This window comes from Nannospalax galili, unplaced genomic scaffold (assembly GCF_000622305.1).
Source record: "Nannospalax galili isolate Female #2095 unplaced genomic scaffold, S.galili_v1.0 scaffold528, whole genome shotgun sequence".
NCBI lineage: Eukaryota > Metazoa > Chordata > Mammalia > Rodentia > Spalacidae > Nannospalax > Nannospalax galili.
The window spans coordinates 569,761-582,452 of NW_008359681.1; the positions used below are offsets into that span (position 1 = coordinate 569,761).

A 12,692-nucleotide genomic window follows, 5' to 3' on the forward strand; every position below is an offset into this window, starting at 1 on the left:
ATTTGTCCTTTTAAATGTTGAAAGATCAAATGTCAGCGATTTCCCATTACACTGAAGCCTGGTTGTAGAATCTTAGCACCCAGAGGCATAGAGATTTCCCATTACACTGAAGCCTGGTTGTAGAATCTTAGCACCCAGAGGCATAGAGTTTGGGTCAGGGTATTGGGGGTGGGGTAGTATTCAGTCTTCAGGGACAGGATATTTGTGACCAAAAACAAGATGTTAGGTTTCTGCTCTACATCCAAAATGTTCATCTTAGATGCTTGAAAGAGAGCAACTGTCTTATCTATAGAGCATTAATTAAGTAACAAAATGAATAAGGGTAAAGCAGTAGGTTTGTTTCTTAGAATGCTTTCTGGCCTAATTGTGTGACTAGAGACAAAGCTATGCATGTCTGGTCATCATTTATGGTGGCAGTCATAAGCACGAATCATCATGCTCCTTCCACAGCAGCATTTCTTGCCAACTCTCTGAACTGCCTTGATGATCTTGGCATTTTGTCATTGTTCAGGTAGAACCTTTCTTTGTCACTCTGTCCCTGTTTGACATAAAATACAACCGAAAGATTTCTGCTGATTTCCACGTGGACCTGAATCATTTCTCAGTGCGGCAGATGCTGGCTCCCACGTCTCCAGTTCTGATGAATGGTGGCCAGAGCCCACCTGCCCTTCAGGACACCCTTCATGCAGCAGCCATACAGTATCCGAAACAGGTTGGTGTAGGGCCAGTAGCACTCAGACTTCTCTCAAATGAGATGTTAGTATGTTGAAAATGCCAAATGAGGCCTTGTAATGCACCAGTGGGACAGTCTAATTATATGGGCAGTATTTATAATTAGATCATGAAGGCAAAGTGAGTCCCCAATCCTTCCTCTAAGCCTTCTCCCACTTGCCTTCTACACCAAGTAGACTTGAGCTGATGATGAATTGAGCATCACCTTGTATGTTTGGCTCCTTGCAAGTTGGACTATTTCATTATTTGCTGCTTTATTGCTCAAAGGATTTATTTATCCATCTATGAATTCTACTGACTGGAGAAAACCATTTGTTGCCTAGGGAATATTTTCAGTCACGTGTCCTCATCCGGATATATTTCTTGTGGCCAGAATTGAAAAAGTCCTCCAGGGAAGCATCACACACTGTGCTGAGCCGTATATGAAAAGCTCAGATTCTTCTAAGGTATGGAGGGCTTTCATGCTTTGTGATGTTAAAACAAAACAAAACAAAACAAAAAAAACCAAAATGAGAAACAACCTTTGTGTCAAAATATGAATGCTTAATGAGATCAAAGGTAAACCATATTTATTTATGGTCTAAGACATAGAGAGAGGTTGGGACAATAGCTCTGTGGGTAAAACACTTGCCATATAAGTGTGAGGGACCAGAGTTCTGATCCCCAGCACCCACATAAATGCTGGGCAGTGTGGCAGCTCACCTGGTATCTCAGCTCCCATGGGCAGGGACAGGGGATTCCCCAGGTAGGCTGGCTGGCTAGACTAACAAGAGCTTGGGTTCAAATGAGAGTTCTTGCCTCAATAAACAAAGTGGAGAGCAGTTAATGAAGACATGGAGCATCAACTTCAGTCCTCTATGGGCACACATACACACACACACTCACACGCACACATGTACGTGCACACACACACACACACACACACACACACACATACATTTTCACGCATGCATACCACACATGCAAAGAAAACCCAGAACAGTTACATGTATTTAGTCTCCATTTAATTGCATGTGTACAGATTCTTTTTGTCAGTGCTGGGAATTGAACCCAGGGTGTCAGCACGTCGAACCCAGGTGTATTTTCTGTCACTTTGCTACACTCACAGCCCCTTTGTCCAGCTTTTAATGAAAACACTCTCACATGTAAATAAAACATTGCATTTTGTTAGTTCTGATATCCTAAAATAGTTTTCAAAGTAATTGCTAGCTTGATAATGAACTCTCTGTCATTTCAAAGTATACATATTAGAGTCAAACGTCCTTGTTCCATTTGTTGGTGTATCTTGGGTTCTAGAGTCATAGAAATGATGAAATATCAGAAATTACCTAGTCCAAGATCTTCTTTCATTCTTTAGAAAAGTGAAGCCTACAAAACTTTAGTGGTTTTCTCAATGTCTCACAGCTAGAGTCTCCAAAGGACACCTGACCACAGCCTTCTAGAACATTGATCCTTCAGGATACAGTAAGCTGTTGAGTGCTGTTGTCCTTGCCAGCTTTAACAGTGTGTTTTGAGAGGTTATGTTTTGTTTGGGTTTGGTTTGGTTTAATATTATAATTGGTCATTTGAGAAATGGCCTTGAAGCATTAGCAAGGACCATCAGCAGTACAAGTGGACATGGCAGAGCTTTAAATTGAGGTTCACTAAGTTGATTCAGAGCTTCCTCCCTTCATCCCTATGGCCAACCATACATCCTAGGGACATCTACTAGGATGCGGGATGGTTGTTAAAGAACAGGTTCAGGGAGTAAGACGATGTCAATGCAGAGCACCTGACTAGCCTGGGTGATTCAGACAGTTGACACCTCTCTAGTCTGCAGATGTCCCGAATGTGAGTGTGGAATGATGTTACCCGCCCTGCCTTCCTCATAGGCAGTACAGCAGACAATGCTGTGGGCACTACAAATCACTGGAAGCTTGTGAGACATTAAGTAGTGTAGCTCCAGTCAAGGAAAAGCCCATTTACCAGACATCCTCAAACCCTAAGCTTGTTTGGCTATAAAAAATTGAGTAAAGTTTGTTCCCTAGAGAGAAATCATCTTATTTTTTCAAGCCAAGTCTGTAAATTCTTGGCTATGAAGCTCTTTTAAGTTTTTTATGTTTTAATTATCAATGAAGGCCTCAGATACCACTGTACTTATTCAAGCTTCCAAGGCCCATATACATCCACGTTGCTACTTCTGCTTACTGCATACGTGATTTGAAATTTGGCATCACTGGAGAGATGGCTCAGCGGTTAAGAGTACGTGCTGCTCTTCCAGAAGACTCATATCAGGAAGCTCATAACTGCCTATAACTGATCTGAAGCCTCTGTAGGCACCTGCATACTCATACACACAAACATGCTCATACTCTCTCTCTCTCTCTCTCTCTCTCTCTCTCTCTCTCTCACTCTCTCAAATCTTGGGACTGGAGTGTTCTCTCTCTCAAATCTTGGGACTGGAGTGTTTTCTCTCTCTCTCTCTCTCAAATCTTGGGACTGGAGTGTTCTCTCTCTCTCTCTCTCTCTCTCTCACATCTCTTGGGTCGGGTGTGGTCTCTCTCTCTCTCAAATCTTGGGACTGGAGTGTTGGTTAGTGGTTTAAAAGCACTTGCTATTAAAAAAAAAAAAAAGCACTTACTATAAAGGCAGAAGACCTGGTTTTGATTGATGGCTCACAACCATTTGTAGCTTCATTTCCAGGGGATCTGATGCCCTCTTTTGCCCTTGGTAGACACTGCATGCATGTGGTGCACATTCATAATATAAGGAAGAACATTCATATACATAAAATTTTTAAAAATTTAATTAAAGATATTTGGCAGCTCATACTCATGCAAAATTCACATATCACTTGGGCTAATGTTTCCTTTACACCCTTCCCAGTGTTTACTGGGTGTCTGTTGACATCTGCACCTCCTTTGTTACTTATGAATGCTACATCCATCAGTATGTATGTTATCCTTACATCCATTTCCCACCACCTCCACAGCATTACATTAAGACACAGATCAGGTTCGGCCATCTCAAACCAGCATAGAAGTTTAAATAGAATGGGCACTGTCATATTATTGTGTTCTGCCAAGTGAAGTTGTCTGTTCCTGTTTTCCAAGGTGGACACGATTCATCTAGAACATCATTTGGAACAAATTTCCATTTTTGAGGAAATTTTTTATGCAAAGTGTCTGGAAAATTTTTTAAACAGAAAAAAAAGAAAGAATGGAGGAAAATAGCTCAAAGGGAGACCTATTTTTTACTCCTATTTTCACAATCATTTTCTACTGATATCCTTGTTCAGTTCTGTTTGCTACAGGGAAGACCTAAATTTAATAAAGCCTTGTGTTTTAGTTTTAATTTTACTCCAAAACATATTCATTACTGTTGGAATCTTTTCAAGAAGAAAAAGGATTTGTGGTTCTTCAGATCGAATCCAGGGCCTTACTCGTCCAAGGTCAGCATTCTGTCACTGAGCTACAGCCTCAGCCTTGACTTTTTTGAAACAAGGTCTTACCATGTGTCTAGGACTGGCCTTGAACTTGTGCTCCTCCTGCCTCTGTCTCCTAGTGCTGGGGTTACAGGCGTGCACTACAACATCAGATCAAAAATCTTGAATCTGAACATATTTGAAGTAAATTATTTGGTGGGGGTGAGTTAGGTGTCTCTTCTCCAGCACTGGACATCCTTAGATCTTACTACTCATGCAGGAAGGGATGCACACACCCAACAAGGAAGGGTTATACTAGGTGATCAACTAATGAAGTCTGTTTGAACCAAGGTCCATTTTCCAGTGTACCCATGAAGGTAGTGATTCTCACAGCATGCCTGTGGGAGGGTCACAAAGTTTTGTCACTATAAGGATCATGAAAATTGTGCCCCAAGCCCTTCCTTTTCAGGTGAGGAAAGCAGAGCCAGATGTTAACAATCTGCAGAGCAGTTGCACAGCTGGATGTGATGGACTTACAGATGGGTAGCTCTATTGTTTAAGTCTCCTAGTGGGTGCTTCTCAATCACTGGAGGGCCTGTCAGGATGTAGGTTCCAGCCTAGCAGGGTTGGGGCAAGCCCTGAGACTCTGCGTTTCTAACAGCAACCCTGAGTCTGAAACTTGGTGCAGCACCATGGCTCACAGGTGCTAAAGCTAGTGTGACTTTGATGTACTTGGGTAGCAAGTACATATTTGAGCATGAATAGATATTTGAGCATCAAAGACCCTTTGGGTCCTTTCCCACACATATCAAAGACCCTTCATGTCCTGAACTTTCTAGATCAGTCATGCTTTGCATTGATAACAGTGCACTGCCACTGTACATTAGTAACAGATGTCTGGTTCATTCATAATAGAATCACTATACCTACTTGTCTTTGGCCAAAAACCAATGTGCTTCATGTTTACTGTAAGACTAGTTAGTCAACCTAGCACAAACCAGAATTAATAATTAGGAAGTGATAGTGGTAATAATTTATATTTAGAAAGCAAAACTATAATAATAAAAAGCCCTAGCCTAACTGAAGTTTGTACCTAATTATGTCTTAATAATAAATGTTTACCAAAATGTGGGAACAGATGACCAGCAGACACTGGGAAGTGTGCAGAGGAGAGGTTAGCCCAAGTGATATGTGAGTTTTGCATCAATAGTAACTGCCAAATATCTTTATTAATTTTTTAAAAATTTTGTCTACCAAAATGTGGAAATCTACCAAATATGGGAAGCTGGTATAGGTTAGGAGCCATAAATGCTCACTATGTATATTAATGTTCTGATTAAGATTCTGGTAATAGATATTTGAGCATGAATACCAGATATTAGTGTACTCGATGGGCTTACAGTTAGCCCTTAGTCAAAAAGAAATCGTTTGTGAAATCACCTGTTTGTTGCCTGCAAAGACCAAAGAAAATATATGCATCTTGGAAGCAATACTCTAGTTTTTGAGAATCACAGCCAGGGCTTACTTCAAGTAAAGCAGTCTGTGCTGAGGTGAATCCCACTATATGTGTAATTTTCCATGTATCTGGTGTCCTGGTAAGAAGTCCTTTCATGAACATGTGACACTGGCTCTTTGGGGCACAAGTCTCCTGTGGCTGAGTAGCTCGTGGCTATGTTCTAATGAATTCCAGGTCGCTCAGAAGGTACTGAAGAACGCCAAGCAGGCATGCCAAAGACTTGGACAGTACAGGATGCCATTTGCTTGGGCAGCAAGGTAAGGAGAATACCTTTTATAACTTGGATGGATGGATGGATGGATGGATGGATGGATGGATGGACGGATGGACGGATGGACGGATGGACGGATAGACAGATGGACCGACAGACAGGCAAGTAGACTAACCCATTCTGTTTATTATCTTGAGTCAAAGAGGATTCAGATTGGTAAAGCTGAGAGTAAATAATCCTCCACCCCAAATCTGAAATGGATTTAGCAGAGGCACAGGGAAGGAAAATGCTGGTCAGTGAGTAGCTGTTGAGCACTGGCTACAGGATTCCAGGCCTTGGACCTGTGCCTCTGCTGGGATGGGGGCAGCCAGGGAGCCTGCAGTGGCCTCTCTGTTCTTTGCTTCTTTCCCTTTGAATATGTATGTTGTTTCCTCAGTGCAAGTTTTTGGCTGGAAGTATTTTCTGTGTAAATTGAGTTAGTTGTGGTCATCCTCATTAATATTTTCTGTATTTTGCGATAATGAGATTTTAGTTGGCCACAGCCAATGGAATAATAATTAGTCTGTGTGCAGAAACCAGAGCTCAATAATGAATTGATTTTGGTCTTTGGGAATCTGAGTCTTTAAATGTTGTTTTGCTGTTTCAGGACATTGTTTAAGGATACATCTGGAAACCTGGACAAAAATGCCAGATTTTCTGCCGTCTACCGGCAAGACAGCAATAAGCTTTCAAACGACGACATGCTCAAACTACTCGCAGACTTTCGGAAGTGAGTTTTAAGGTCTTGGCTTGTTCCCACACCTGAGAAGTAGTTTGTGTGGTGTGGCCAGAGAAGCAGAAGTCATATACCTTATGTCACTCAGACATCATGGGGACGGGATGAGGAGAGGGTATGGGCAGAATGTGTCCTCCAGTCCAAGGAAAGGAAGTACAGGCTCTGATTAATTCATATTCTCTACCAGATCTTTTGGGTGGTTTGAGAGGAATGTGTTGAGAGTGGAGATGTGCTTACACAGGAAGGGACCATGGAGGGACCTCTGTCAAGACATGGAAACGTTGCAGTGGAGCCCCTTTGAGAGGAAATCAAAAGAAAGGGGACAGCTTTAAGTCATATCAGAGGCCCAGGTACTGGGCCTTCGCTTTCTGATTGGGTGTCAGGGTAGAAGGAGGAAAAGATGAGTAGTCATTGAAGATAAACAATTCCCAGGCTTCTGAGTACAAGATTAATTGACAAATGTGGGGTGAGGAAAGATAGTAACGGTCATAATCCTTGCTTTATTTAGGCATTGTTCTAAATGCTTTGCTTATGTTAATGAGATAATTGGGTTCCCTAGGCTTCCATAAGTACTGGAAACCAGATTGTTTAATACATGGAAAGTTGCTTAGGACTAGAAGCCTGAAGAAAAAGTGTTGGCAGGACCACACCTGCCTCTTCTGGTTTCAAGTGGCCCCAGACCATCCTTGGTTTGTGGCAACATCAGTCCAGACTCTGGCTCTGTCCTCATGGGGCCATCTCCCTACCAGGCATACCAGAGGAGGATCAACCAGAGTGACCTCATCGTAACTGTTTGTGTCTGCAAACACCCTGTTTCCAAACAAGGTCACATTCATAAGCACCAGGGGCCAGGACTCAGCCATTTTTTTTAAGAGGATACATTTCATTTGATCAGAGTAAGGCAAAGAAAGATGATGATGTAGTGTCACACAGCTAGTAGTAAAAGTCAGTGTGGCCTGAGATCTGTGCTTTCAACTGCTATGCTGTTTCAAAGTTTCATCCACATGAATTCCCTTCAGAACTAGGAAACTCATTTCATTTTAGAGTTTTTCTCTGAATGAAAAAAAACCTCATAGTTCTCATTAGATAATGCAGTGTCAATACTCTATTTACATTATAGATGTTCTTTCAGAAACATGTTCATTGTGTAAATTTGGGGAAATTCAGAGAAATACTTTACCTTTCATGGAAAGGGGAGCATTCTTTTTTGTTCTCCCCCCACCGTCCACCTTTTACCCGCCAGTGCTGGGGACAGAACCCAAGTCTATCCTTACATGGATTTTAGTTTATGCTAGATGTGTATTATTTCTCTGAATAATAATGAGTCTCTCCTCTTCCTCTAACTTCTCCTCCCCCCTCTTCTGAAGGGTCTCGTTATATAGCCAAGGCTGACCTCAACCTTGTGATCATTCTGCCTCAGCCTCCTGAGTGCTGAGATTAGAGGCCTGACTGTAACAAGTATTTTCTGAAGGTATTATGCATTTTCCTGAGCATAATTTTAACATCTACTAATGAATATGATCGTAGTCCATGGAGCAGGTGATCCTTATTTGGACCTTGATTTGGACACAGAGTATTTCTCTCTGTCTCTCTGTCTCTCTCTCTCACACACTCTCTCTTACTCTCTCTTGCTTTCTCTTAGATTTAGCAAATTCTATCTTTAAAAAAAACCTCTTGCTAACACTATGTAGCAGATTACTACACATGCTGTTTTACATGTATTATTATTTTCCACTTGAGTTCCAACTTTTGTCATCTTTATAACAGGTTCGTTTTTTTGAAAGATTAGTCATGTTTAGTTAAATAGATTACATTTTTTGTTACATTTATTTTTTATTATTTATTTATTTTGGTTTGTGGGTTTATGTGTACATTGAGAGATCAGATGACATATTGGGGGACTTGGTTCTCTCCTACCATGTGGGTCCCAGGGATTGAACTCAGGTACTCAGTTTTGGTATCAAGTGCCTTTACCAGATGAGCCATCTTGCTGGCCCCAGATTACATTACCTCATCTCACTGGACTCCATGTCTTTTCATCATGAGTAGGTCTTTATGAAATTGAAAAGGTAAACATGCTGTTTCTAAGGAAGAAATCCTGTATCAAATGACCTTTTTAGGTATGTGTGTGAGTGTGTGTGTGTGTGTGTGTGTGCGTGTGTGTGCGCACACATGTGAGGAGGTAAGCACAGGAACAGGCCAGGGAGGATGTTGGGTGTACACCTCTCTCACTCTCAGCCTTATTCTGGAAGCTTTCCATTTTTTGGCTAGACTGGTGCCCATCAAGTCCCAATGATCCTTCTGTGTTTGCACCCCACAGGCATGTACAAGCACACATTTTTTACGTGGTGCTGGAGATTCAAACTCAGATCCTTATACTTCTGTAGCAAGTGCTCTCACCCATTGAGCCACCTCCCAGCCATTTCAAATACCTCTATTTTAAAGAGAGTATTTTATGTATTAGGTCTTAGGTTAACTAAAACACTAATCACAGTTATCTCTGAAGGGTGGATTTTATTTTATTTCTTTCTACTTTATAGTATCTAGAACATCCATCACTTTTGAAATTTCTATTTACTTTCATGTTTAGGCAAAATAATGTTGTTCCTATGTGACAGAGGTTGAAGCCCTGTCTCTGAAGTTACTTCCGCCTGGCTGAGGTTTTCCCTCAGGGATAATGCCTCAGTCCTTCTCATATGCCTAGCTACCCTGAAGGCCGGAGAGTGGGACTTCACAAGCTTACTAGTTAGAGAATGACTTGAACAGAAATCCTCCAGCCCAGCAACATGCATGGCCTTCACTGGTTCAGAGCACAAGGAGAAACTGTTGCTTTCTACCTGCCATGCCTCATGTCTCTGTCCAGTGGGAAGGTTTTATTGCCAAGAGCATATTACAAGGGGCCAGTTTGAGGCCCCGAAACCCCAAAATAGGGAACGTGTACTAATAGCCTCAAAAAAGGCAACAGTACTGGAGTGGCTGTCATCCTCAGTATGAAAGTAGCAATGCAGCCTGCTTCTTCACATTGTTGGGGAGGTGGAGGATCCTTTTTGTTTATTTTAGTTTTTAGGTTTTGTTTTTAGGGTTTTTTTGTTTTGTTTTGTTTTTTCTTCTTTGATTTATTTATATATTTTTATGGGGATTTTGGCTACTCTAACATCCCCCCTCTGAAGAGGTAAACCTAAAATCTTTTAAGGATTAGATACAAGTTTGCAAATACTTTTGACATTTTTGGCCTTTGGAACAGAGTACATTGCTAACAGGCCCAAAGACATTTTGACTTTTAGCCAAGAAATTGGCTACTTTTCTTTGGGCTCTTTTTACCCTAACTGCCTGGCCAATTCCTGCCTCCTATTCTTATCACACCATCCTCTGAAGGGGTTACCCAAATTGCCAATAGGGAATAGGGACACAGACCGCTCTGGCATCTTTCTTCCGTGCTGAACAGGGATGCAGGGTGAGGCAATTGGAGTACCCCTTCAGTGGGTCTATCTAAAAGACTCCCAAATTGCATAACTCTTATCTCTAAGGGGAAAAGAAAGTCCTTGAATCATGAATAGATGTGAAGGAGAAGTAAAGGCAAGAGTAATTAGCATTACAAGTTCTAGACAGCGAATTAGAAAAAATTCAGAACAGGGCAATTTTTAAATATTCATTTGAGAGTTCATTGGAGTTTCTTGACAAGGGTTTCCAAAAGCATCCCTCTATTGGATTCCTCCTCATTTTTCTTTTGTCTACCAAGACTGGACTCGAGAGTGATGGATTCAGGATTTGCTTTCAGGCATTTTGATAGCTGTTGGAGTAGTTAGAATCAGTGTCAGTTCCCTCTCAAAGGTTTCTAGATAGGGGGAGAAAACAAATTTGTCCATCATTTTAAAACAATAGCTGGTTGTTTCCCTTAGCTACAGTGGGCACTACAGCATTGGAGACCAAGATTTGAAGTCTTACATCTGAGCAGCCCTTTCTTGTTAGGGACAAAATCATCAATGAGAAATAATTGTCTAAATAACTTTTTATATAGACTTAAGCGTAATGTCTGGGAAGTGTAATCCCTTGAACTCTTAAAGAAATATACTGATGACTTTACTCTTTGATTATACTTTCCTTTTGGGTGTTTAAGACCATACAGTTGGCTCAAATAAATGAATTTATTTTTACACTTAAGGTCATTTGAGGATCTCTTCCTCAGGGGTCACATCAACTTGGGAGGAGCTCCTGGCTCCTTTCTTTGACCAGTTCCATCTATGTGGAAATAAGTCAAAGGTCCTGCTCAACCATGTTTGGCTTCACTTGGAAGCATGGATGAGATGTTTCCTCTAAGTTGACCCTCCTCTTTGTAGACTGGACACTAGTTCAGGTCTATCTCGTGGGATCTCCATGGCCTCCCTGAACAAGAGGACAGGTGACTCACCATATCTATAGGACATTTTGAGAGATGATCCATAGTCCCCTGGAACTTAGTTGACCTTGGAGGGCAAGGAGCAAAAATTGTCAAGTCCCTCTAACCAGATTAGTATAGGCCTCAAAGTATGACTGTTAAACATCCAGTAAAGTTAGTGTAGAAAAAGCTTGGGCAAAAAAATAGTCCCAGATAAACATTGGCTAGATATATATTTTGTTCCTTAAACTAGTCAACTAAACTATGACCTTAGAAAATTTATGATTATGTGTATATTATTTTTCTCTCATCAAAGAAGTCTCAGAACATAGAAATTTTAAGATTATATGTATATTATTTTTTTCTTATCCTTTATATATCATAACAAACCTAAACAGACCTTTATCACTTGCTTAGACGTTTTCATTTTTTTCTATTTTTGAAAATACCTCCATTCCCATATCCTATTAACATCTTTTACATTCTCATTTTCGTTTTTTTAAAACAATTATGAGACATAATAGCATTAAGAAATAAATTTTCCATCTGTTCTGAGACTTCTTTTTCTGGGGATGCTAAGCAATGCTTATTCCCTTTTAAGGTTCTAGTGTCAAACCAATGTTTCATTAAAGTTTTACTGAGGAACCAATGAATTTATTGAGCTTCCTTACTGAGATAACTGAGGGGTTGCTGAGATGTATGTATGACCTGAGGGTATGCACACTGGAAAGCCTTTAACCAGCATGGGTCATGCTGTCTCTTTCTAGCCTTCCGCTGATTGTATACTTTAACCCTCCCCAAATCCAGGAGGCCATGTGTGATGAGGGTCAAATTACATACAGTTGGCTGGGAAGAGTGGCTGGATAATGCAGTGAGGGTCCAATGACCCTGCTTGGCCCTTCTTTAATGAATAAGCACAACCATCAACAAGCCCAATTGTGACAATGTTTAGTGATCAGGCTCAGCTGGAGTCGTGATGATGGTAGTTATTTCAAGCAGAAGGGACTGCTGTATAACATCATCTTATTAAAAAGACCTGGAATTTAAAAGGATTTGGTGCTATGATCCACATATGAGGGAGAACATATGTGGTTTCTTTTTCTGAGTCTGTTACTTCACAGTGTAACAGTTTCTAGATCCATCCATTTACCTGCAAATTTCATTATTTCATTTTCCTTTACTCCTGAATAGAACTCCATTGTGTAAATATACCACATTTTTGTTAACTACTCGTCAGTTGAGGGACACTTAGGTTGCTTCCATCTCTTACCTATTGTGAAAAGAGCAGCAACAAACATATTTGTACAGGTGCCTCTACAACAGGATGAGTCCTTTAGGTATATGCCAAGGAGTGATATAACCAGGTCATATGGTAGGTTCATTCTCAGTTTTTTAAGAGTTCTCCACACTGTTTTCCATAGAGGCTGCACAAGTTTGCAATCCCACCAGCAGTGAATGAGCATTTCCCTTTCTCCACACCCTTGCCAGCATTTGGTATCATTCGTTCTCTTGATCCTAGCCAGTCTGATTGGGGTAAGGTGATACCTTAGGATGGTTTTAATTTGGATTTCCTTAATTACTAATGATGTTAAACACTTTTTGAGGTGTTTCTTAGCCATCTTTATTTCTTCCTTTGAGAACTCTCTGTTTAGATCTTTAGCCCATCTTTTAATTGGGTTG

The 12,692-nt window shown here is 40.8% G+C and overlaps 1 protein-coding gene across 30 annotated transcripts in view; it reads left to right on the forward strand.

The window, feature by feature from the left end:
• The window catches only part of Dock9 (dedicator of cytokinesis 9), a 333,922-nt gene that overhangs the window by 206,840 nt on the left and 114,390 nt on the right, over positions 1 to 12,692 (forward strand). For all 30 annotated transcript variants that reach the window (XM_008823583.3, XM_029558890.1, XM_017795710.2 and 27 more), the window contains exons 12-15: positions 512 to 712; positions 1,056 to 1,178; positions 5,826 to 5,908; positions 6,509 to 6,631. In XM_008823583.3, the coding sequence (XP_008821805.1) occupies positions 512 to 712; positions 1,056 to 1,178; positions 5,826 to 5,908; positions 6,509 to 6,631 (530 nt within the window). The remainder of the gene's footprint in view (positions 1 to 511; positions 713 to 1,055; positions 1,179 to 5,825; positions 5,909 to 6,508; positions 6,632 to 12,692) is intronic.